This window comes from Cheilinus undulatus, linkage group 14 (assembly GCF_018320785.1).
Source record: "Cheilinus undulatus linkage group 14, ASM1832078v1, whole genome shotgun sequence".
In the NCBI taxonomy this organism is placed as follows: domain Eukaryota; kingdom Metazoa; phylum Chordata; class Actinopteri; order Labriformes; family Labridae; genus Cheilinus; species Cheilinus undulatus.
The window spans coordinates 2752098-2776673 of NC_054878.1; the positions used below are offsets into that span (position 1 = coordinate 2752098).

The following is a 24576-nucleotide window of genomic DNA, read 5'->3' on the forward strand; positions in this document are numbered from 1 at the left end:
TTGCTAAATGCCAGAATAATGAGAAAAGGATTTTTTTAGGTAATTTTTATTATTTTCTTCAAAGTCAGAAGTTTACATACACTAAGATTACTATGCCTTTAAACAATTTGGGAAAGCCCAGATGATGATGTCATGTCTTTGGAAGCCTCTGATAGGTTTATTGACAACATTTGAGGTAATTAGAGGCACACCTGTGGATGTATTTTAAGGCACACCTGAAACACACTGCTTCTTTGTGTAACATCATGGGAAAATCAAAAGAAATCAGCCAAGATATCAGGAAGAGAATTGTGGACTTGCACAAGTCTGGTTCATCCTTGGGTGCAATTTCCAGAAGCCTGAAGGTGCCACGTTCATCTGTTCAAACAATTATACGCAAGTATAAACGCCATGGGAATGTCCAGCCATCATACCGCTCAGGAAGGAGACGGGTTCTGTGTACCAGAGATGAACGTGCTTTGGTCCAAAAAGTGCATCTCAACCCAAGAACAAAAGCAAAAGACCTTGTGAAGATGCTGGCTGAAGCTGGTAAGAGTGCGTCATTATCAACAGTCAAACGAGTCCTGTACCGACATGGGCTGAAAGGCCACTCTCCCAGGAAGAAGCCATTACTCCAAAAGAAACATAAAAAAGCCAGATTACAGTTTGTAAATGCACACAGGGACAAAGACCTTAATTTTTGGAGACATGTTCTGTAGTCTGACGAAACTAAAACTGAACTTTTTGGCCATAATGACCATCGTTACATTTGGAGAAAAAAGGGGGAAGCTTGCAAGCCTGAGAACACCATCCCAGCTGTGAAACATGAGGGTGGCAGCATCATGTTGTGGGGTTGTTTTGCTGCAGGAGGGACTGGTGCACTTCACAAAATAGATGGCATCATGAGGAAAGAACATTATGTGGAAATACTGAAACAACATCTCAAGACATCAGCCAGGCAGTTAAAGCTTGGGCGCAAATGGGTTTTCCAAATGGACAATGACCCTAAGCATACTGCCAGACTGGTTACAAAGTGGCTTAAGGATAACAAAGTCAATGTTTTGGAGTGGCCATCACAAAGCCCTGATCTCAATCCCATTGAAAATTTATGGGCAGAGCTGAAAAGGCATGTGCAAGCAAGGCGGCCTACAAACTTGGCTCAGTTACACCAGTTCTGCCAGGGGGAATGGGCCAAAATTCCTGCAAACTATTGTGAGAAGCTTATGGAAGCATATCCAAAACATTTGACCCAAGTCATACAGTTTAAAGGCAATGCTACCAAATACTAATGAAATGTATGTAAACTTCTGACTCTCAAGAAAATAATAAAAAAAAATAGTCTAAAAAATGATCTCTCTCATTATTCTGGCATTTAGCAAATAGAAATAATTTTGGTAATCCTAATTGACCAAAAACAGGAAAAGTTTAATCTGATTTAATGTTAGACGGTGAGAAAAAAAGTTAATGTGCCTTTTTATATAGTGTATGTAAACTTCTGGTTTCAACTGTAACTCTGTGGCACATTCTTATATCTACCTGAGTCACATAAACCCCACAGCCTGCCCTACCACTCTCTACACCGCGTTCCAAATTATTATGCAAATGATATTTTTCTCTGATTGTCCTAAACTATTGATGCAGATGACAGTCAGTGTAATTTTCAAGCCATCAGCTATTAGAGCATAATTCAAATTTACTGAACAAACCTCCCAATATTTAAAAATAAAATAAAATAAAATAAATGCACTCTTCCACATTATTATGCACAACAGAGTTTCGAAACATTTTATAGGTTGTAAAGAACTGAAAATGGTCATTTGTTGAATCTGCAGCATCAGGGGGTCATATTTACTGAAATCAAAGCTATTTCAATCAAAAACATCTTAACAGGCCAAGTTCTATGTAAACATAGGAGCCCTTCTTTGATATCTCCTTCACTATTCTTGCATCCATTGAACTTGTGAGTTTTTGGAGAGTTTCTGCTTGAATTTCTTTGCAGGATGTCAGAATATCCTCCCAGAGCTGCTGTTTTGATGTGAACTGCCTCCCACCCTCAGAGATCTTTAGCTTGAGGTTGCTCCAAAGGTTCTCAACAGGGTTAAAGGTCAAGGGAGGATGGAGGCCACACCATGAGTTTCTCTCCTTTTATGCCCAGAGCAGCCAATGACACAGAGGGATTCTTTGCAGCATGAGATGATGCATTGTCATGAATGAAGATCATTTTGCTACAGAAGGCACGGTTCTTCTTTTTGTACCATGGAAGAAAGTGGTCTGTCAGAAACTCTACATACTTTGCCGAGGTCATTTTCACACCTTCAGGGACCCTGAAGGGGCCTACCAGCTCTCCTCATGAATCCGGCAAAAACATGACTCCGCCCCCTCCTTGCTGACATCACAGCCTTGTTGGGACATGATGGCCATCCACCAACTATCCACTACTCCCCCATCTGGACCATCCAGTAAACAAGACTGTTTGAAAATGAGTCTTCATGTATTTCTGGGCCCACTGCAACCATTTCTGCTTGTGAGCATTGGTTAGGGGTGGCTGAATAGTAGGTTTATACATGACTGCAAGCCTCTGGAGGATCCTACACCTTGAAGTTGGTGGGACTCCAGAGGCACCAGCAGCTTCAAATACCTGTTTCCTGCTTTGTAATGGTATTTTAGCATCTGCTCCCTTAATCTGATGAATTTGTCTGGCAGAAACCTTCCTCATTATGCCTTTATCTGCACGAATCAGCCACAAATTTCTTCACAGTACGATGATCATGCTGAAGTTTTCCTGAAATATCTAATGTTTTCATTCCTTGTCCAAGGCATTTCTCTATTTGAGGCTTTTCAGCAGCAGAGATCCTTCTTCTTACCCACATTGCTGAAACCTGTGGCCTGCTTAATAATGTGGAACGTCCTTCTTAAGTAGTTTTCCTTTAATTGGGCTCACCTGGCAAACTAATGATCACATGTGTCTGAGATTGATTTTAGTGATCCAAAAAGCCCTGAGACACAAAACCATCCATGAGTTTCACGGAAAAACAAAAAATTGAATGTATATGACACTAAAATCCAGTTTACATAATAATTTGGAACATGATGTAACGCCATCAGTGAAGATCTTTAAATAGGATTTCACTGACAAATTAAGACACCTGTGAACCAGCATCCCAGTGTCACTATCCTTATCTCCAGCCACAGAAGAGACAGGTCAACTTCAGGCTCTGGTATTATCCAGTGAGGAACTGGAAGCCAATATGTGTGCTCTGCAATCAACTCCTTACCTATTTCCAAATTCTGTATTGAATACTAAATTCCTTCTAGAAAAGGCCGTTTTTTACTTTAAGGAGACTCCAATGTCCCCTGAAATAGACAGTCAGATAAAGGATTGTGACTATTGCTTTGTACTTTTGACCAGTACTGAAATCCAAGTTTAATGCATCACAAATTCAGAGGTATTTCACCCATCTCAACCAGCAAAGCAGGGACTGAAGAGGATCTGAATGCTCCTGAACAGAGTCTTAAAACCTTGGTTTGAACAGGGTGTACTTTTTGTAACAGTGTCTTGGCAGCAGAGCCATAATCAAGCACAGATCGGATCATTGCTCAGTAAATTGTGGCCATGGTTCTTCTCAGCACCCCAGTCACAGCCACACAATTCCAAATCAGGGATTTTTCTTCTTTGAGGCAGAAATCTTCTATCTGCCCACTCCTCCACAGAGTCCAGAGCCTTTTAGATCTGATTGATTGTACTGGACATTTTTCCATTTCTTCCATATTGACCCATCATCAGCAAAAAGAGACAGTCCAAACCCCTACCAACGTTACAAAAAATGTAACGTTGTTTATCACTCTGTTAAAAAGCACTGGACTTATTACACTTCCTTCAGCTATTTATATATAGTGTTAGAAAAATCCCCACCCACTTTTACTTCAATGGTTCACTTCAACAAAAAGTTCTTTATCCAGCTGGACATTCTCCCTCTAATGCCCAAGTCTAAATTTTTGATTAACAACCCTTCTCCCCATAAGGAATCGTAGGCTGTTTCAATGTCAAAATATACACTCACCACTATTTCCTCATTTATAAATGCTCTTTTTCATATAATGATCTAATACAACTACAGACTCCACTGTTGATCTGTCGAGCCACTTTGATGATCAACAAAAAGCTCCTTACTTTCCACAAAGTAGACAAGCCTTTTAGTAACTCTCTTTTCTTTAAAACAGGACAGAGATCCTTTGATTTGGCCCTGACATTCTGCGAAGATTTGACCACGTCTCAAAAAATGTCTAACTATATTTCTTTGCATCTTTAATCACTCTCCTTGCTATTGCTCTTGATCGCTTATACTGTAGTGCAGGAGTGTCAAACTCAGTCACAGCAGGGGCCGGACATGGAATCAGGACTAACCTGAGGGCCTAACAGGGTCCCCTTTTTAACCATAAACTGTCAACCTCATTTCACCATTAATAAAATATATATAAACGTAGTACTGATGATAAATGATTTTTACATTTAAACATTTAAAAAGATAAGTTTAAAGGCTCACAATATGAGAAAAGTAAATTTATTAGTTCAAAAAGATCCAAACATGAAAATGAAATTGAAAAATAATGTTTTTTTAATGGCAAGTATATTAAAAAGAAGTCAAAATCATGAGTTTAAAGGTCAAAATATGATTCAAAATTTTAAATTGTCAGTCTAAAAGGTCAAACTATGGGATTATGAAGTCAAACTTTGGAGTAGAAAATATGAGGTAAAATACAAAATAATTTGGTTTAAAAGGTCAAAATATCACTTTAAAATGAGAATTATGAATCTTTAAGCTCAAAATATTATATGAGAAGTCAAAATTATGAGTTGAAAAGCTCAAAATATGAAAGTAAAAGTCAAAATCCTAAATTTTAATCCTAATTGTGAGATGCTAAAGTGAAAATGTGAAATTAAAACACAAAGTAATTTCTTTTCCCACATTCCTGACTTCTTATCTAAATGTTTTTACTCCTTATTTTTTTTAGATTTTGTGACTTAACAAGGATATCTTAAACCATCAAGGTTCAGTTCACATTTTTATACTAGAGGAAATTTGTAGACCTCATACATATGGGCCAGTTAGAACAGAAATATGAGATCATCTTGGGGGCCGGATTTAGCCCCCGGGCCTTGAGTTTGACACCTGTGCTGCAGTGCATAGCACAACATTTGACACTTTCTCAATTTCCAATGTGCTTTATTTCTATTTCTCACACTTTTTGTCCCACCAGGGAACAAGTGGAGGTTTGGGATTTTTCTTTAGTGGAACTGTTGACTGAGCTGCTTTGTGAATAACTGAAGTAAAAGACTTATTCCAATTATCTACATAACCTCACTGTCAACTTCACATATTAAATATGAAGCCTTTCCTGGAACTCATCCAGAGTTCTCTCTGACAGGTCTCTCCCAAATCTGCATAAAACAGGGAATGCCACTTCCAAGGGTAAAACAGCCCAGCACATCCCATTCCCCTACTCTGGCTAGGTTTGAAGGAAGCTCATCAGATGTCTTGATAATATTTTTTAATACTCTTTAGCTTCAGATACCAAAAACTCACTCAAATAACATGTTCTCAGTTGAAAGGTGTAACTCTATATTCAGTCATTACAGCAGGTGATCTCTGTGTGGGTGAGGAGTGTTGTCGATGCAAATCTCAACATTCAAAACTAACATCAGCTGAAGAAAATGATCAAAATAAATGTTTAAGAACATTCAGTTCCATTATAAGACTGTCATTTCTCTCCAGCATCAACAGTAGAGACTTAACAGCACTGGACTTCTTTTATTAATTAATACACCATTTAATTGAACTCAATCAGCTGGTTCTGCTCCTCCACAGCCCTTTCAATCAGCTCCTGTTTCCATCTCTTCACTTTATCTCTCATGAAGCTGTGAGGACAAGGTCTCTCTTCATCATCCTCACTTTTTACAATGACAATTTTGAATGGGAACTTTGTGGTGTCGGCCTCCTTTAGTCCTTGAAGCTCTTCCTTCTCCGGACTGCTCCACAGTTCCTCCTGTTCCTCTTTAATGTGTGGGGGCCCAGAGTCCTCCTGGAGACACTCTTCTTTACTCACCAACAGTTGTTGGTCATATGCGGGAAGCACTGAAATAAACAAAGACAAGAAAGGAAAGAAGCTGTCAGGTTATATTCAACCTAATCTGAGAAAGTGTTACTTGGCCTTTTTTCAAAATGGCGCAGCCTTAAGCCTGATTTATGCTTCTGCATCACGTCGATGGCATAGCTACACGTAGCCTTCTGCGTCAATGCGTACCTCCAAAAAATCCTAACATCGCATCGTGGCGATGCGACCGCAAGGGCTGTGATTGGTCCGCTCAAAATGTCATCCAGGTGCCTCAGTGGGTGAACCAGTCTGGTAAATTCACCCGTTCTTAGCCTCATCTCGTTTAGTGGTCGTACAGACCACCTCCGCAAATGTCTTCCCTTCACTTGCGCTTCAACATTTGCAACAAAAGAATTTGTTCATTGATATCAATAAGCTCCAACTCCAAACACACCCACTCCACCTCGGTCGCCATTGTTTACTGTGACTGGAAGATAAACAAGGATTCGGATGTGACCCTCTCTGAAACCACACATACACACACACACACAAACACACACACACACACACACAGCCACCCCCCTAGCAGCATGGCGGTGAATTGCAGAGTGACGCTTTCCCTCAACGCAGAACTTTGAATGGTCAACGACGGCGTACCATAAAAGCCTAAATCAGGCTTTAGATCCTTGGGCAGGGGCTTCCTGGTCGTTCCAAAGTCGAGACTCAAATCTAAAGGTGATAGGGCCTTTTCCATCAGAACCCCTCGACTTTGGAACGACCTGCCCGAGGAGATAAGACATGCAGAATCATTGACATCTGTTCAATCACTTCTTAAAACTCGCTTTTATGTGAAGTGGTCTTCTTCTTATTCAGTTTTTATCTTCACACAGATTCTGTAGTTTCTCATCTAATTTCATTTCCTCTTAATCTCACCTTTACTCCCTGTCAACCTCATTTTATTTCCTTGCCCCTTGGCTGTTTTTAATTGTTACTGTCTTCCTCACTTTATTGCTTTTATGTCTTTATTGCTTCCCTTTTGTGTACCTTTGCTATAATATTGATCAATTTTACTGCTTTTACATTTCTAGAGCTTGTTTTATCTTGCTTTACTATCTGTTTTGCCGCCTATATTTACATTCCACTGCATTTTCTCGTTTATCTCCCGTTTTGTTCTTATTCCTCCTGTTTCTCTTATTTCTCACATCTTTAATTTTGGTTCTCTCTGTCTCAGCCAGTGTAGCTGGGTTCCTGCATTGCTTGGGCTCCTATCATTTTATGGAACTTGATGTCTGTGTCTTGCCTGCATCCCAGTGATGTCTTAGTTTAGTATGGTTTCATGTCTGCATTCTGATTGATGTCTGTGATGTCTTAGTATGCATGGCATCACATGACGTCTAGGTCTTGATGTATTTGATGTTGATGAATTATTATCTCACCCATATCTTTGGTTAGATTCTTTAAGTGTTTGGAATCTGCTGATGTTGTCTGCATGTCACGGTCTGTCTTCTTGTCTTTTGTTTGGGTTTGTTGCTTTGTTCTTCTGTTTGCTTCTGCACATGTCAAAGCACTTTGCAAACCCATGTTTTTAAAAGTACTGCACAAATGAAGTTATTATTATATCATTATTATAAAAAAGATAAAAGATAAAAAATAGTTTTTTTATAACCCTGTTAGGCATCATGATAAACAATAAAAAGTCTAATCCAACACCTGCATCATTGACAGAAACTTCATAATTTCAAAGTTGTAAACCTGAATGAAGCTCTCTGGTCTCCCTCCAATCATCTCTGTTGTCAGTCTCATCTTCAGAAGAGTCTTCATTCCTGACCTCAGTCTCTGGTTGTAAATATCTCTCTGGATCTGAGCTCCAGGCTGGTCCAGCTCCTACCCAGTCCTCTCCATCAGCTCCTGTTTCTGCCTCTCTTCTCTCCTCAGTTTGGTTTTGATCAGGCTCTGAACCCTGAGCTCGGACACATTTGTGTCTTTTTATCTGACAATGCCAGGCGAAGGATCGCTTACACTCACTGCAGCTGTAGGGTTTCTCCCCTCTGTGATGTGCCATGTGAAGGAGGAGATGAAAATTGTGCTTAAATCTTTTACTGCACAAAGAGCAGCAGAAGGGTTTCTCTTCTGTGTGCACTTTCATGTGTCGTATCTGATTTTCCTTTTCATTAAATTCTTTACCACACTCAGAGCAGGTAAAGGGTTTCTCTCCTGTGTGAATCCTAGTATGTCTGTTCAGATCTTTATTGCTTTGGAAACTTTTACCACACTCAGAACAGCTGAAGGGTTTGTCATCCATGTGAACTCTAACGTGAGCATCCATATTACTTTTCTGTGTAAATGTCTTAAGACAAAAAGGGCAGCGGAAGAGTTTCTCTCCAGTATGAGTTCTCATGTGGTGGGTCAGACTCTGCTTTTTCTGGAATGTTTTACCACACTCAGAGCAACTGAAGGGTTTCTCTCCTGTGTGGAATCTCATATGGTCTGTTAGATGATGTCTCCAGTTGAATGTTCTACCGCACTCAGAGCAGCTGAAGGGTTTCTCTCCTGTGTGAAGTCTCTTGTGGTCCGTCAGATGATGTTTCCTCTTGAATGTTTTACCACACTCAGAGCAGCTGAAGGGTCTCTCTCCCGTGTGCACCAAGTTGTGTTTGGTTAGCTGTCCTTTCCGGGTAAATGTTTTACTGCAAATAGAGCAGTTGAAGTTTTTTTCTCCAGTGTGAATTCTCGTGTGTATAGTCAGTTCTGTTATGTCTTTGCATGTTATACCACACTCAGGGCAGCTAAGGGATTTTTCTTCCACAGAGTTTGAACCTGACGGATTTTCTTTATTCTCCCTACAACCATCATTATTATCTGTCTCAGCTCCGGAAGAATCTTCAATCTTGACCTCTATCTCTGGTTGTAATTGAGCCTCTGGATCTGGGTTCCTGGCTGGTTCTGCTGCTCCACAATCCTCTCCAACAGCTCTTGATTCCATCTGTTCACTTTGTCTATTGTGAAGCTGTGGGGACTGAGGTTTCTCCTCATCATCTTCACTCTTCACATAGACAATGTTGAAAGGAAACATGGTGTTGTCAGCCACTTTTAGTCCTTGAAGATGCTCTCCCTCCTGGCTGCTCCACAATTCCTCCTGTTCCTCCTTAATGAGTGGGGTCTCAGTGTACTGCTGGGGGTTCTGTTCTTCACTCACCAACAGCTGGGCAGCTGCAGGAATCACTGAAATACACAAAGACACACCAAGGGAAACTTTGAGGTTATACTGAACCAAATTTGATAGAATCTTACTTTATACTCACATCTAAATTTCCCCCTAAAAGTGAAATTTTAACCTTCTATTCTTTACAGTTAAGGTTGTTAGCAGTACACAGCCATGCAAGGGACAGGGTGAAGCCAAAGAGTGAAATGTTGTTGAGATGGTTGCTCTGATACTCTGTGGTCCAGTAATTCCAGAGAAGCTTGTTAAATACCTGAAAATGTGAAACATGTCATCTCTGAGATGTTTTTCACAATAAAAGGCTGTGGCTGTGATGATATCACATTACCCCGATTTTGGCGTCTTTACACTGGCTACCCATTAGTTTCTAAAACTGACTTTAAGATTTTACTTTTTACTTTTAAGGCACTGAAGGGTCTGGTACTAAAATATATAATAGAACTTTTAATCCCCTATGTCCCACCCCGTAGCCTTAGATCCTCAGGTAGGAACCTCCTGGTCATTCCAAAGTTGAGACTTAAAACTAAAGGTGATCGAGCATTTTCCATAAGGGCCCATCGACTTTGGAACAACCCACCTGAGGAGACAAGGCATGCAGAATCAGTCAGTTCTTTTTAATCACTTCTTAAAACACATTTTTACAGACTTGCTTTTATGTGATGTCGTTTTCTCAATTGGTTTTAATTGTTTAATTTGGTTCTAATCTTTTAACAGATTTATTCCTATTTTTACTCTGCTTTAATTTCATTTCATTTTGTACCTCACCCCTTTAATCTTTCTGTCCATTTAAATTGTTTGCTCTCTTTCTGTTTGTGCTCTTAAATGATCAGTTTTAATGCCTCATTTGTATAGAGCTTTATCTTTAACAGATTTTTCCCCTTCATTGCAAACTGTCCCCTTTTTACTGGTTCTTGTTCACCGTGGGGGGATCCACTCTTATCACGTCTGATTGCTTTTACCCTCCTTTCAATGTTTTTATTTCTCTTGTTTCTTACCGCTTTATGTCTCTTTTAACTGCTCACTCTTGCATTTTGGTCCTCTCGGTCTCAACCTGTGTAGCTGGGTTCCTGTGTTGCCTGGGTTCCTATGTTTTTATTGTTTTTATGGTACCTATGATGCCTGTGCTCTACTGATCATTAGTGTCTTAGTTGTATGGTTACAATGCCTGCACACTAATGATATGATATCATGGTGTACTTGGTATCTGTGACATCTAGGTTCTGATGTTATTAGTTTATTTTCTTGATCATGTTTTCTGTTCTTGAACTGTTGGGTTCTGTTGATGTTTCTGGGTATCATTGTTCTGTTGTCTCTGTCTTTTGTTAATTGCATTGCTCTTGTTGCGGACCATGTCAAAGCACTTTGTAAACCCTTGTTTTTAAAAGTGCTCGATAAATAAAGTTATTATTATTATGATGATGCTGCAATATTTTTATTATGTACACCCACAAGTAGATGCGGTGTTGTCTATGTCTTTGTACTGGAAGTAGGTTGTGTTTAGACAGTGGTTCAGCATGGCAGAGATGTTCAATGATGACTTGTACAGACACACACACACACACACACACACACAAAACAACATTCTAGTACACTTCAGACCCATTAAGACACTATTATGTGGGTATTCAAACTAATGTAGTGAAAACGTTGAGTGGACAGGCATAAAATCATTTAGGCCCATAACTGTGCAAAACTCTGCTCAGCTGCAGTGTTCTCTCTGAAAATATTTGGAATTAAAAACAAAGAACTATTAAAAAAAAGAAAAACTAGAAACCTGTAAAAAAAAACGTAATTATGAAAAAGACAGCTTAGTGCTTTTTTGGATTGTAATAAAGATCTCTTCTCAAACTGAAATCATGAACTTATTTATAAATAAACATTTCTTCACAAAAAAAACCCTGTTTATGAATGGAGTGATTGTGAATACAGCGACTGACAGGCATGTGCCAGTGTGGGTCTATCAATCCTGCCATGGGGGTTTATGGTGATTAAATTGAATTGCTTACAATATATAAAATCCAGTTTATAAACTTAAGGTGCTTGCAGACCAGACACATTTTTTTCATGCAGGTAATTTGCACAGAATATATATTTTGAACCTATAGAAGTCGATGCAGGCTTCTACACCAGCAACGTACCTAATTTCGCAGCACTGACTTGCTGTGGATACTTTCGATCCATGGTCATTTTTTTCAAAGTTTCGATCTGATGAGCACACGTTAAAACACTCATTGGTGCTGAGTTTTAAGGCAGACAGAGGAGCAAAACGTCCTCTCCACATCCACATGATGTTAGTCCTCTTCTCATATCTGTCTGCAGTCAGTGTCTGGGGTTTTTCACATAAGTAGCCTGGTGGAGAAGAAGACAGGAAGCATGCAGCCCAACATGTCCGTGTGAGTGTCAAAGCACTACTCGCACAGCTGGAGCAGTTTCAAAACTAACAAGACGTTGGTCCAATGAAATATTTATCAACACAGCATCCTCTGACCTCAGACACAACCTTTGTGTCGTGTGCCTGTGTGTGTCACACCAAGCATGGAGAGAAGAAAGAAGAGCCCAGAATTGTCTAAGGACTTAAGAAGCAAAACTGTGGAAAAATATGAACAATTTCAAGGTTACAAGACCATCTCCAGAGATCTTTAAATCCCTTTGTCCACTGTGTGTAATATCATCAAGAAATTTATAACCCATGGAACTGTGGATAATCTCCCTGGACGTGGATGGAAGAGAAAAACTGACAAAAGAATGCAACGCAAGATAGTTGGAATGGTGGATAAACATCCTCAGTCAGCTTCCACACAAATTCAGGCTGTCCTGCAGACTCAGGGTGCAAAAGTGTCAGCTGGGACCATACGTGGTCATCTGAATGAGATGAAGCGCTATGGCAGGAGACTGAGGAGAACCCCACTGCTGACAAAGAGACATCAAAAAGCCAGACTGGAGTTTGCAAAAAATGTACCTGAGTAAGCCTCAATCCTTCTGGGAGAACATTCTGTGGACAGATGAGAATAAGGTAGAGCTTTTTGGAAAAGCACGTCATTCTACTGTTTACAGAAAACAGTATGAGGCCTACAAAGCAGTGTTAATTTTGGCAGCTATTTTTAATTGTAGTTTTAGTCTTTAAATGAAAAGCATTTTAGTTCTAGTCCCATTTGAGGTATTTCTACCCTTTTTAGTTTTAGTCTAGTTTTAGTCCATAAAAAGTCCTCACATTTTAGTCTTTACTTGTAGGTCAAGCATTTATTTTCTTGCCTGAATCTGGTACCAAGCCATGGTAGTGTGTTCTCTGCACTCTGGCAAACCTGTGGTCCCTGCTTTCTACAGCTGAATAGGCAGAATAGCTACAGATCCATTATTTTTTGACAGATTAAACCCACAGTGGAGAAATATCACAGATTTTGAATGTCCAACAAAAATTTCATTACATTTTAGTCCAGTTGTAGTCATCCTGACCAAAACTAAACTTAGTTTTTGTGGGTTTTAGTCATCACAGATCTATTTTTGTTAGTTTTAGTCTAGTTTCTGTCATGGAAAAAAAGGCTGTCAACGAATAGTTTTAGTCATAGTTTTAGTCGACGAAATTAACACTGCTACAAAGAAAAGAACACAGTACCTACAGTCAAACATGGTGGAGGTTCAAAGATGTTTTGGGGTTGGTTTGCTGCCTCTGGCACTGGGTGTCTTGACTGTGTGCAACAAATCATGAATTCTGGAGACTATCAAAAGATTTTGAGCCACAATGTAGGGCCTAGTGTCAGAAAGCTGGGTCTGCGTCAGAGGTCATGGGTGTTCCAGCAGGACAATGACCCCAAACATACCTCAAAAAGCACCAAGAAATGGTTGGAGACACAGCTGGAGAGTTCTGAAGTGGCCAGTAATGAGTCCGGATCTAAATCCCATTGAACACCTATGGAGAGATCTCAAAATTGCTGTTGCAAGAAGGCACACTTTAAATCTGAGAGACCTGGAGCAGTTTGCAAAAGAAGAGTGGTCCAAAATTCTAGTTGAGAGGAGTAAGAAGCTTGTTGATGGTTATAGGGTTGGTTTCAGTTATTTTTTCCAAAGGCTGTGCAACCAAATATTAAGTTGAGGTTACCAACAATTTTATCCAGCTCATTTTTTAGTTTTGTCTAAAATAATGTCAATTTCGGCTTTTTTCTTCTGCTTTTTTGTGTTGTTCCAATGCACATAAAGGAAATAAACATACCAAAAACATTTATTTTGCAAAAATTTCTAGGAGAAGTGGTGTATTTCGGGAAAAATTCCAGGGGTGCCAATACTTTCAGCCGTGACTGTAGGTCTATCAGGGTGAAGTTTAGGGAGAACAGGTAGAGCAGCTAAAGACAGATGTAGTAGAGCAGCTAAAGACAGATGTAGTAGAGCAGCTAAAGACAGATGTAGTAGAGGGATTATGAAGGATTGATAGGGCTGGGCTCCCATGGAGGGTGAAGTTAGGGTGAATCAGTTACTATCTTAACAGAGGAGTTCAAGTGTACAGAGGTTAGAACAGAGTTTTTATTATTAGGGAGAAAAATAGAATCATACATTTTCTGTTTCATTGAGTTCCATGTCTTTGGAATAACTCTGTGCTGAAGATAACTGGTCCCAAGTCTCTCAGTGCTTACAGGCCTGATGGTCTCACCTAATTGGTTGAGGTCTTTTGAGAAAATTGTGAAGGATGAGCTTACTAACATCATGCAGTCTGCATGGTTGACTTGTGGAGGCAAACAGGAGAGACTTAACTGGGTTTAAGGACCGGTTCGCGAAATGCTCACCCTTTCTGTAGGGCACAAGAATCTCATCTTTACTTCAAATTACAGGTGAATGATAGGACCATCTTAGATCATGAAGAAATAGAATGTATCAATGATCTGAAAAAGCTGAAAAACTGGAGAATTGCTGAAATATGCAATCTATTTGTGTATATTTACGCTCACTCACTGCTTCCTGTCAGAGTGGATGGCTTCAAATGAAAACTTAAGATTTAGTCCTTCAAAAGACCTCTGGCTGATATGGGGCAGCTTCATGTTGTTTTAAAACATCAGGATGTAAAAGTACTGCCCCTCATCGCTGATTGGTCCTGTCACTTTCTAACCAGGCCCAAACTGTTCAGAACGGAGCTTTGCAAGATGGATTCGCCAGTGAAAAACACGGAAACAAGTCTGTCTCTACTTTGTTTAGATGTGTTACTGCCATCAAATTCAAAATGAGCTAATATTTTTCATGAAATGGTAAAATATAGGTTTATGAGGTTTGACAATCATTGTTTTTAATTTACATTTTACAGAGTGACCCAACTTTCTATTTGCTCATCTTCTACTTATCTACTAACCTGACACGCCAGATGGATTTGTTTCACACATCCATCTGGGAAAGCTTCAATAGGAAACGTTTGAGAAAAGGCAGAGGCTTTGAAAAATCCTCGGAGTATGATTGGGTGAACGTTCTGTCTGTCACATCTCTACGGGCCAATCAGAGCAACAAAACACGTGATGTAGCCGCTACCAAGCTACGCGTGTGCAGCTACTGAGGAATAACGCAAAACATGGCGACTATAGACATGTAAGTACTCGACTTTTGTGGTTTTTGAAAAGAAAACAACTCACTGCTGTTCTTTGTTCTTCTTTTAACGAAGAAATGTTGTCAAGTTCTGATAAAACTTGCGCTTTAGCAGCATCCACGCTAATCTCTTCCTCCATAACTGCACCAGCTCTTGCTGCTGCTTGTTTATGTCACGACTCTGCTGCACCTGAAAGTACTGCCCCTCGTAGCTGATTGGTCCTGTCACTTTATAAACCGGGCCCAAACGGTTCAGATGGGAGCTTTGCAAGATGGATTCGCCAGTGAAAAACAAGGAAACGGGCGTATCCATCTGCTTTGCATGGTTACTTATCTACTCTGTTGTTTCATAAATGGTTAAATGGCTCCTGGATCCATTAGTTTGAATGTCCACATCAGCCAGAGGTTCAGTGGGCTGCTGTGTAAATGGACTCCCACTAATTATATGTAGTGATGGTTTTAAATAAGCATATTTGATTTCTGAAGTTAAATATCTATAGTATTTCTGGTGTCTTACAAACCCATGAGGGTTGGGCACTTTCTGTGCATTACCCGTAAATTAAGTACAATCACTCAATCATATAGTGAGTACCCAGCACTCATTCATAAGGTCATGTGAGTATCCATCACTAATACAGATCCATACACATGTACATCGACTTTAACAGCCTGAGGCTGGCCGTAGAAGGCAAAAAGCCCAGTGCATTATGGTTGATGAAGTATTTTAACAGTGGGAGGAAACAGCTAGCGGTTATCTGGTTCTGTAGCACCGATACCAAAACTTGTTTCACCTTCCTGATTCTGTAACAGTCTTGTTTTATGACAGATCTATCTCCTCAGCAGAAAATTCAACCCCTAAGTCCAGTAAATTATGTGGTTTTCAAATCAGGAGCTAGCTGTAGCTAACACTGAGCTGTGTCCGTCTATGAATGTTTGCTGAAGGCTAAAGCTAAAGGCTAAAGCTAAAGACTCGGCCCCCTGAAACTCATCTCCATCAGTGTAAATAAACTCACCTGCCGTCTTCACCTTTACTTTAGGGTTTAAAACCACATCCAGCAGGTTTCTTCGGTGGAGCTCCTCTTCGGCTCTCGTCGCTAGTCCCCCCAGGTCTCTGAACGCAGAGGGGGAGTCTTTAAACCCGGACATTTCCACGCGGGACACGGGGAAGGGAAACTACAACATTACTCGACGTTAGCACAGCCAGACATGCTAACTCAGCTGTAACGGAGACACCCCAAACTTCGAGAAGAAGAAGACGAAGAAGAAAGGCGAACTGAAGAAGAAGCTTCGAGGGCTGCTGTGGTGTCCGAGGAGACAACGCCTCGAACGCGATGACGTCACAGTCACGCCACTCATAGATATATTCCATCTGGGCAGCTCGCGACCACTGGAAAGATTGCCACACGCGGGCGCCATCTTGAAGAGGTGCAGTCACAGCTGATGATGAATGTAAGTCAGTGACAGCAGGGGGTCTGTCCCAGGTTAAAATGCTCATAAGTCACTGAAAAACGAACCGATTTTCAAGCAGTTTGGTTTGTTTATGATCTAGGTCACCTGGTCCAACCAGACGTTCTTCACTTATATAAGGTTGTAGTGATTCTCCACAGAACAACAGAATGTATTATAAATGCCATTATACTCAGCAGATGTTAATTTTTAGAGGAGTAATGTATTTACTTGAGAAAGTACAAATTAATGTCTTTCCTCACAAAACAAATAAAAGTTAAAAATAAAAGAATGAAAATTTGCTCCATCTGAGTGTAATAATCTGACCCTGGATAAAGATTTTTTTCTTCAAAAGATTTAATAGCAGCCCAATACAATCTCATTTATCTTATAAAAAACGTCTAGATGATAGTTAAACACTTAAAAGTAGCATTTTTAACCTGCCCCCCACTTGAATACTATATTTGACATATTTTACCTACATTTAATAAAATCATACAGAATTATTTAGCCCTCCGACACAAAAACAGCTCCACTACAGAAACAGTGACTTTAGAAAATATGAATGCCAGGCTGAATTTCTCTCCATATAAGTTTGCTTATATATAGGTTTATGTATGGACATTTAAATGAAGAAGCTGACTGTAGCTGTTTAATTTTTCATCTTTTTTGTGCTATCATCTTTTGTGCTGTTTGTATTGTTTTAAACCTTTTTAATTTTTTGGTTTTGTTGTTAATGGTGCAAAAATAGATAAACGAATACAAACTTAAAAAAGGTTTAAAAATGCAACAAAAAGGATGTGATTTATTGCACTAACTTAAAGTTACAGGATATACAGGGTTACAAATGTAGCTCTTTAAGAAAGCTTTTTTATTTGCAGATGCTTCAGACTGAGCATATTTTTCTTTCATTACAACACATTCTCTTGTTAACTGAGAAAAGAAATTAGATTAATATTGTCTTAAGTAAATGCAGTATGTTTCCATACATTAGAATTTGCCTAGTGTAATGGCCTTTGTTATACATAGGTCTATGTTGCTGTCTGCTTTATAGAGCTTTTGTTCTCAACTGGTCAAGTGTCAACACATGCCACCCCATCCCTGATAAACCACTACCCAAATTCTTGATTTTTAAATTTACAAATGTGTTATTTCAATGAAAAATGGTCCAGTCTGGACTTGAGATAAAACAGATTTTTACACAATAAAGAGTTTGAGATATTTCCTTCAAAATTAAAGCACATCATAGACTTTTTTCTAGGCTTAAATCCAAGATCCACTGAAAATGGCTCTGCGACCAACTTTTGGGTCCCGAACCACCAGTTGAGGACCACCGAGAATAATTTCAACCTAATATTAATCAAAGAATTCTAGTATGAAACCCTCAATCATAAGTGCATGTCTGATGATTGTGACAAATCAAACGGCGTGAAAATCGGTTCATTTTCAGTGAATTCTAATTCTGAGCTTTTTAATCATGGACAGACCTCCCTCTGCTCTGACTGCACCTCTTTAATATGGCGCCCGCCTGACGCCTTCTTTCCAGAAAGCGCTCGCGGTCTCTACCTGTGCAGATCTATGGTGTTAGCAGCATTGGTTAGCTTTATGGCGCCTACGTGTCGGTATTGTTAGCTAAGAGCTGTAGCTGTGTTAAGTATTCTCTGAGGCAGTAATGACCCTTCAGAGCCACCGTACGGACGAAGAAACCCATGAACTGACTTAAGCTTCTCTCCATTTTCTCTATTTCTCCTCTGACCCTTCTCCCTTTGCACCAGCAGCATATTAGGATTAGCCTAGCATGCTAGCTGCAGAGTTAGCATAGCATTTTTGCTACAGACAGACTGTTTAGACGGAATTTTGAGACCACAGAGTCGCTGTGATTGAGTAGAAACGTGTAAGGAGTCTTAAAGCTGCTGAAGAGATCTTCAGAGAGCAGAAAGATCAACAACAGAAACTCGTGGATGCTGTTTTCAGCCCTCAGCTTCGATTACAGAGAAAAGGTTTGATCATCATTAACCTTCAGTATTAACCAGAGCAGGTTTGATCATCATTAACCTTCAGTATTAATCAGAGCAGGTTTGATCATCATTAACCTTCAGTATTAATCAGAGCAGGTTTGATCATCAATAACCTTCAGTATTAATCAGAGCAGGTTTGATCATCAATAACCTTCAGTATTAATCAGAGCAGGTTTGATCATCAATAACCTTCAGTATTAATCAGAGCAGGTTTGATCATCATTAACCTTCAGTATTAATCAGAGCAGGTTTGATCATCATTAACCTTCAGTATTAATCAGAGCAGGTTTGATCATCAATAACCTTCAGTATTAATCAGAGCAGGTTTGATCATCATTAACCTTCAGTATTAATCAGAGCAGGTTTGATCATCATTAACCTTCAGTATTAATCAGAGCAGGTTTGATCATCATTAACCTTCAGTATTAATCAGAGCAGGTTTGATCATCATTTACCCATTGGTTCTTCATAGTTTTAGGTTGTAGTCTTCTCCTCATTAGTATTCGTGCCAGTGTTTATTTTTTGCAGCTATTTTCTAATTTTACTGTTAGTTTTAGTCTTTAACTAAACTGCATTGTAGTTTTAGTCACATTTTTGTCATTTCTATCATTTTTAGTTTTAGGCTTGTTTTAGTCAACGAAAACTCAAAACATTTTAGTGTAGTTTTAGTCCATAAAAAGTCCTCACATTTGAGTCTTTACTTTTAGTCCAAGCATTTATTTTCTTGCCTAAATCTGGTACCACCTGCTTTCTACAGCTGAGAGACAGAATAGCTACAGCTGCATTTTTTTTTGGCAGATTTAGCCACAGTAGAGAAATGTCACAGATTTTGAATGTCAGATGAAAACTGTTTAACATTTTAGTCTAGTTTTAGTCATCTTGATGATAACTAAACTTAGTTTTTGTCAGTTTTAGTCATCAATGATCTATTTTTGTTAGTTTTAGTCTATTTTTTGTCATGGAAAATAAGGCTGTCGACAAATAGTTTTAGTCGACGAAATTAACACTGATTTAAAAGCAGCCTTTGGCCCCTGAACAGCCTTCACATGGGTACCTACAGCTCTATTCACACACAGCTGATTTCAGTCATTGGGGTTTTTTGACAGATGTTATAATTTGAAATTATACGATCTTGAATTTTAACAGTGGTGGAGAATAAACAATGATATTTTCTCTGGTTACTGTTATTCTGTAGCTTTTTTGTATACTTGCTGAATTGTTTTCCTTCAATGACATCAGTCCCTGAGTAGTCAAATACAGAGAGTAAATGATAAAGAGAGGAGGTCTAAGCTTACCATTAACTCTCAGCCCTTTCACTTCATTTTGCTCTTTCACATCCTACGGTACAGTGTCCTGATCCTCGTTAAATAGAGGGTCAGGGTGGGGTGTAGGGCTACATACAGAGACTTTCCAGAGGTACACTTCAAGCCAAGTGTTGTGGGAAATATCCCAGAATGCCTTGTGAACCATTGATGTGTTTTGAGTACTATGACAACCATCTAATCTCATAATGTAATGTTGTTTCAAGAAAATGTGAAAGTTGGTAGATTGTCCAGATTCATGTCTGTCATCAGGCAGATCATCTCGCAAAGCTCCAATCTGAAACGATAGTGCCATGACTGACAGCAGGCTGGACCAATCAGAGTGATTTGAGGAGCATGAGGCGGTAGCTATGGGCGGCTTTCAGTTGTACTGGAAGACAGTAGCTATGGCTGCTGTCAATACAGCATCTAGCTTTGATGTAGCTATTGATAGAATCAGATGATAGATGGCGGGAGATTGGGAAACACCAGTAGCAAGGCACTGTAAACACTGTTGAATGTAGTGTTTAGCATAATATTAATAATTTACCACATGTTTTTATCCCCAGTTGACAGAGGAATTTAGAGGGAGATGGCTCTCTGATGATCTGTAGTCTGCCAGGTCACAAGATGGGGGAGTTTGTCCAGTTTGACTGAAAGAGTCTGACCAGACACTTATGCAACTTCTTTTTATTTTTTTTTAAGATGCCAATCATTATTCTGAAAAGATGCTTTTTTTATTGATAACTCATTTGATATTAGATTTAGGCTCTCCATAACTGTCAGACTGTAAGGTTTTCATATTTAAGGCTTTTAAATCTTGGGATTGATTGAAGCTATGGATAGTATAGCAGTAGTTTCTAGAACTGGGCCACATTTCTTCATTAAAACAAGAGCAAACAGCAAATGGACAACTTTCCTTGGTAAAGTTGTTTTACACCTCTCCTGACCGGCCTCGGCATGACTTTTATCCAACAACAATCTCCACTGTTCGTAAACTACAGCAGTGTCTGTCTGCTAACCTCAGGTTATTACCAGAGCGGTGCATACCTAATACCTCATTTTGTCTCATCGCTCTGATTGGCCCGTCATGAATGTGACAGACAGAATGTTCACCCAGTCACCTTCTGTTTTTGAGAAGTCCCAAACACTTTTGGGAAGGGCAGGACATGTCTCATACAGTCCCCTCCAAAAGTTTTGGAACGGTGGGCCCAATTTCTTTATTTTTGATGTAGACTAAAAACATTTGGGTTTAAAAAAAGATGAATATGAGATTATAGACCAACAATTCAGCTTTTATTTCCAGATGTTTACATCTGGATCTGATACACCACTTAGAAGGTAGCTTTATTTATAACGGAACAGCACATCTTTAGGTGAGCAAAAGCATTGGAACAGAGATACTTAAAATAAAGTGAATAAGACTTTATATTTATTCGTAAATTATTTTCTTACTATAACTGCATCAAGCCTGTGACTCACTGACATCGCCAAACTTTAGCATTCTTCTTCTGTGATGCCTCTCCAGGCTTTCACAGCAGCCTCTTTCAGTTGTTTGTTTTTTTGGTGGATTACTCCCTTCGGTCTCCTCTTTAGCAGGTAAAATGCTCCATAGCAGGGATGACAAACTTAATCACAGCAGGGGCCGAATTCTGAGTTTGGGTCTAACCTGAGGGCCGAACAAGGCCAACATTTAACCATAAACTGTCAACCTCATTTTTACCAGCAATGAATTATGGGGGAAAAACATTAGGACTGATGATAAATGATTGTGAGATTTAAAAAAGTAAAAATGGTAAGTTTAAAGGCTCAAAATCTGAGATACAAATTCAAACTTATTAGCTCAAAAGGCATTTAAAGTCAACATCATGTTTTTAAAAGGCAAATATATAAGAAAGAAAGTTTAAATCATGATTTTTAAGGGTCAAAACATGAGATAAAAATGTGAAAGTATGAGTTTTAAAGGTCAAAATATGAGATACATTTCAAAATGATTGGTTAAAAATATAAAAAAATGAATTTTGAGTTTTACAGGTTTAAATATTACTTAAAATTTTAAGTACAGGATCCAAAAGGCCAAATTATGAGATAAAAGTCAAAGTAAGGAGCTATAAAGGTCAAAACTAGAGAAAAAAATAAAACCATGAGTTAAAAGGTCAAACTATTACTAAAAAATTTAAAATTCAGGATCAAAAAGGTAGAAAATAAGATAAAAAGTCAAAAATGTGAACTGAAAAGGTCAAAATATGAAATAAAAAGTCAAAATCATAACTTTGCTTGATAACTGTGAGATGCAAAACCAAGAATATGAAATGAAAACAGAAATGTATTTTCCCACATTCCTGACTTTTTATACAATAATTTTAACTTTCTCTTATTTTTATGACAGAACAAGGAGCTACTTGATGACCCCTGGTTTAAAGTAATATAGTTTATGTGAAAGCTGATTTAAAAAAGTAGGGATTTATTTCAGGCTAATGAGGCTATGCTGCAGAGAGAATTTTTTTCTATTAAGTTTAAATTAAACAGTTGCATTGTGGACTTCTCTGGTTGAATTTATTCCCTCTGAAGTAATAATGAATAGAACTGTACTGCTGTTTAGCAATAAAAATCAATTTTAGTTGATGGTCGAAAAATCACGAACATTAAACAAGCAACAGTTAACGAAAAAACATCGATATTGCCCTGATCTTCCCAATCGGTGTATCACTAAATTGTCACGTTTAACACATTGAATGGTGCAAATAATCTGTGCTTGTTGTTTTGTAAATGGAAATCTGACTCCAGGATAATGAAGCATCTCTTTTGTAGCTCAGCTGTAAGGTTGCTGAATGCTTCTCATTGTTTTCTGATATGAAGGCCTATAACTCTCCTGGTTTATCCACAGTATTTGTGCTCTATTCAACTGTTTTTCCTGCAAAATGATACAACAGCAGACAGAAGTTAAGTATAGTAATTCTGTGTTCTTATAAGATTTTCATTAAACTACATCTGATAGCAGTCACCAGAGGGAAGACAGCATCAGTGTTTTTCTGCAACAGTCAAATAGTTTTGGCTGGATGAAGGATTATCTACATTTTTTAAAGTAATATTCAATATTTGTTTGCTGTGTCCTGCAGATATCTAGAAGCTGTTGATGAGTACAAAAGAGCATCAGGAGTGGAGCTCCAGTCTGAACCTGGAGGGCACTGAGCTCCCACTCATTAAAGAGGAACGAGAGGAGCTGTGGAGCAGTCAAGAGGGAGAGCAGCTTCCAGGACTGGAGGAGGATGATACCACCACATTCCCCTTCAAAATTGTCACTGTTAAGTATGAAGATGAAGAAGAGAAACCTCTGTCCTCACATCTTTTTGAGAGACAAACTGAAGAGATGGAAACAGGAGCTGATGGAGAGGACTGTGGAGGAGCAGAACCAGCTAGGAACTCAGATCGACAGACACAGTTACATCCAGACATTGAGGACAAGCCTGAAGGCTCCTCTGGAGATGAGACTGACGACAGTGAAGATTGGAGGGAGACCAGAGAACATGAATCAGGTTCAAACTCAGTGGAACACATGAAAAATAAGACAACTGATATCAAATTACATATCTGCTTTGAGTGTGGTAAAGCATTCAAAAGAAGGCATGATCTGACCATACACCTGAGAATTCATACAGGAGAAAAACCCTTCAGTTGCTCTGTGTGCAGCAAACAATTCAGACACAAGGCAAGTCTGGCTAATCACATGACCATTCACCAAGGAGAGAAACCCTTCAGTTGCTCTGAGTGTGGTATTCGATTTTTCCTGAAACATAATCTGAACTCTCACATGACAATTCATAGAGGAGAGAAACCCTTCTGCTGTTCAGAGTGTGGTAGAGGATTTAACCAAAAGTCCACACTGAAGAGACACATGTTAAGGCACACAGATGAAAAACCATTCAAGTGTTCTAAGTGCCATAAAAGCTATCACCTAAAACGAATGCTGGACCTACACATGACAAGTCACACAGAGGACAAACCATTTGGCTGCTCTGAGTGCAGCAAACAATTCAAACATAAAGGCAGTCTAACCAATCACATGTTAATTCACAGAGGAGCGAAACCTTTCAACTGCTCTGAGTGTGATAAAACATTTCATCGAAAAGCCAATCTGACCAGACACATGTTAGTTCACAGCGAGGACAAACCCTTCAGCTGCTCTGAGTGTGGTAAAAGATTTACCTTGAAAGCAAACCTTGTCAAACACATGTCACTTCATGGAGAGGAAAAACCCTTCAGCTGCTCTGTGTGCTCTAAAAGATTCAGCAGAAAAGAGCATCTGAACCTGCATGCTATGGTTCACACTGGAGAGAAACCCTTCAGTTGCTCTGAGTGTGGCAAAAGATTTAATGCCAAAGGAAGTTTGGCCAAACACATGTTGCTTCACACAGGAGAAAAACCCTTCAGCTGCTCTGAGTGTGGCAAAAGATTTAATGCCAAAGCAAGTTTGGCCAAACACATGTTGCTTCACACAGGAGAAAAACTCTTCAGCTGCTCTGAGTGTGATAAAACATTTTACCGTAAAGCACATCTGACCAGACACATGTTGCTTCACACTGAGGATAAACACCTCAGCTGCTCCAAATGTGGTGAAAAGTTTAGTTTCAAGTCTACTCTAAAAAGTCACATGGCAGCTCACAGAGATGGAAAACTTAGAGCTGCAGTTTCTTGTCAAGAATCAGAGCTTAATTGACCTCAAATAGATGGCTGAGACATGAGGAAGCTGCTTTGTATGCACTAAATCATCAAACAAAAGGGCAGCAGATTATTTAAGTATGCAGTCCTTTATAAGAGACTTCCAGTTTCATCTTTCTTGATACCTTTTGTGATAAGTACTCTTGATTATCTGATAATACAGTGGAGTGTTAAAAATAATAAACTGCCACAGTTTACTGTGCTGTGAAAAAGTTTTGTTCTCCTTCCTGATTTCAAATTT

At 39.1% G+C, this 24576-nt stretch overlaps 2 protein-coding genes across 3 annotated transcripts; one reads left to right on the forward strand and one right to left on the reverse strand.

The window, feature by feature from the left end:
- Nucleotides 1–4956: 4956 nt before the first annotated feature.
- LOC121521457 (zinc finger protein 436-like) lies at nucleotides 4957–16167 on the reverse strand. Of its 2 annotated transcripts, XM_041805468.1 has the most exons (3): nucleotides 15865–16167; nucleotides 7825–9294; nucleotides 4957–6113 (listed from the first exon to the last, which is right to left on the reverse strand). In XM_041805468.1, exons 1-3 carry the CDS (start codon nucleotides 15995–15997, stop codon nucleotides 5809–5811), a joined length of 1908 nt encoding a protein of 635 aa, XP_041661402.1. In that variant the 5' UTR covers nucleotides 15998–16167; the 3' UTR covers nucleotides 4957–5808. The 2 variants fall into 2 exon arrangements, with proteins under 2 accessions (XP_041661402.1, XP_041661403.1); XM_041805469.1 differs by lacking the exon at nucleotides 7825–9294.
- Nucleotides 16168–17924: 1757 nt separating this feature from the next.
- Nucleotides 17925–24534, forward strand: LOC121521609 (gastrula zinc finger protein XlCGF57.1-like). The gene is made up of 2 exons (XM_041805720.1): nucleotides 17925–18297; nucleotides 22736–24534. Exon 2 carries the CDS (start codon nucleotides 22753–22755, stop codon nucleotides 24331–24333), a length of 1581 nt encoding a protein of 526 aa, XP_041661654.1. The 5' UTR covers nucleotides 17925–18297; nucleotides 22736–22752; the 3' UTR covers nucleotides 24334–24534.
- Nucleotides 24535–24576: the final 42 nt, after the last annotated feature.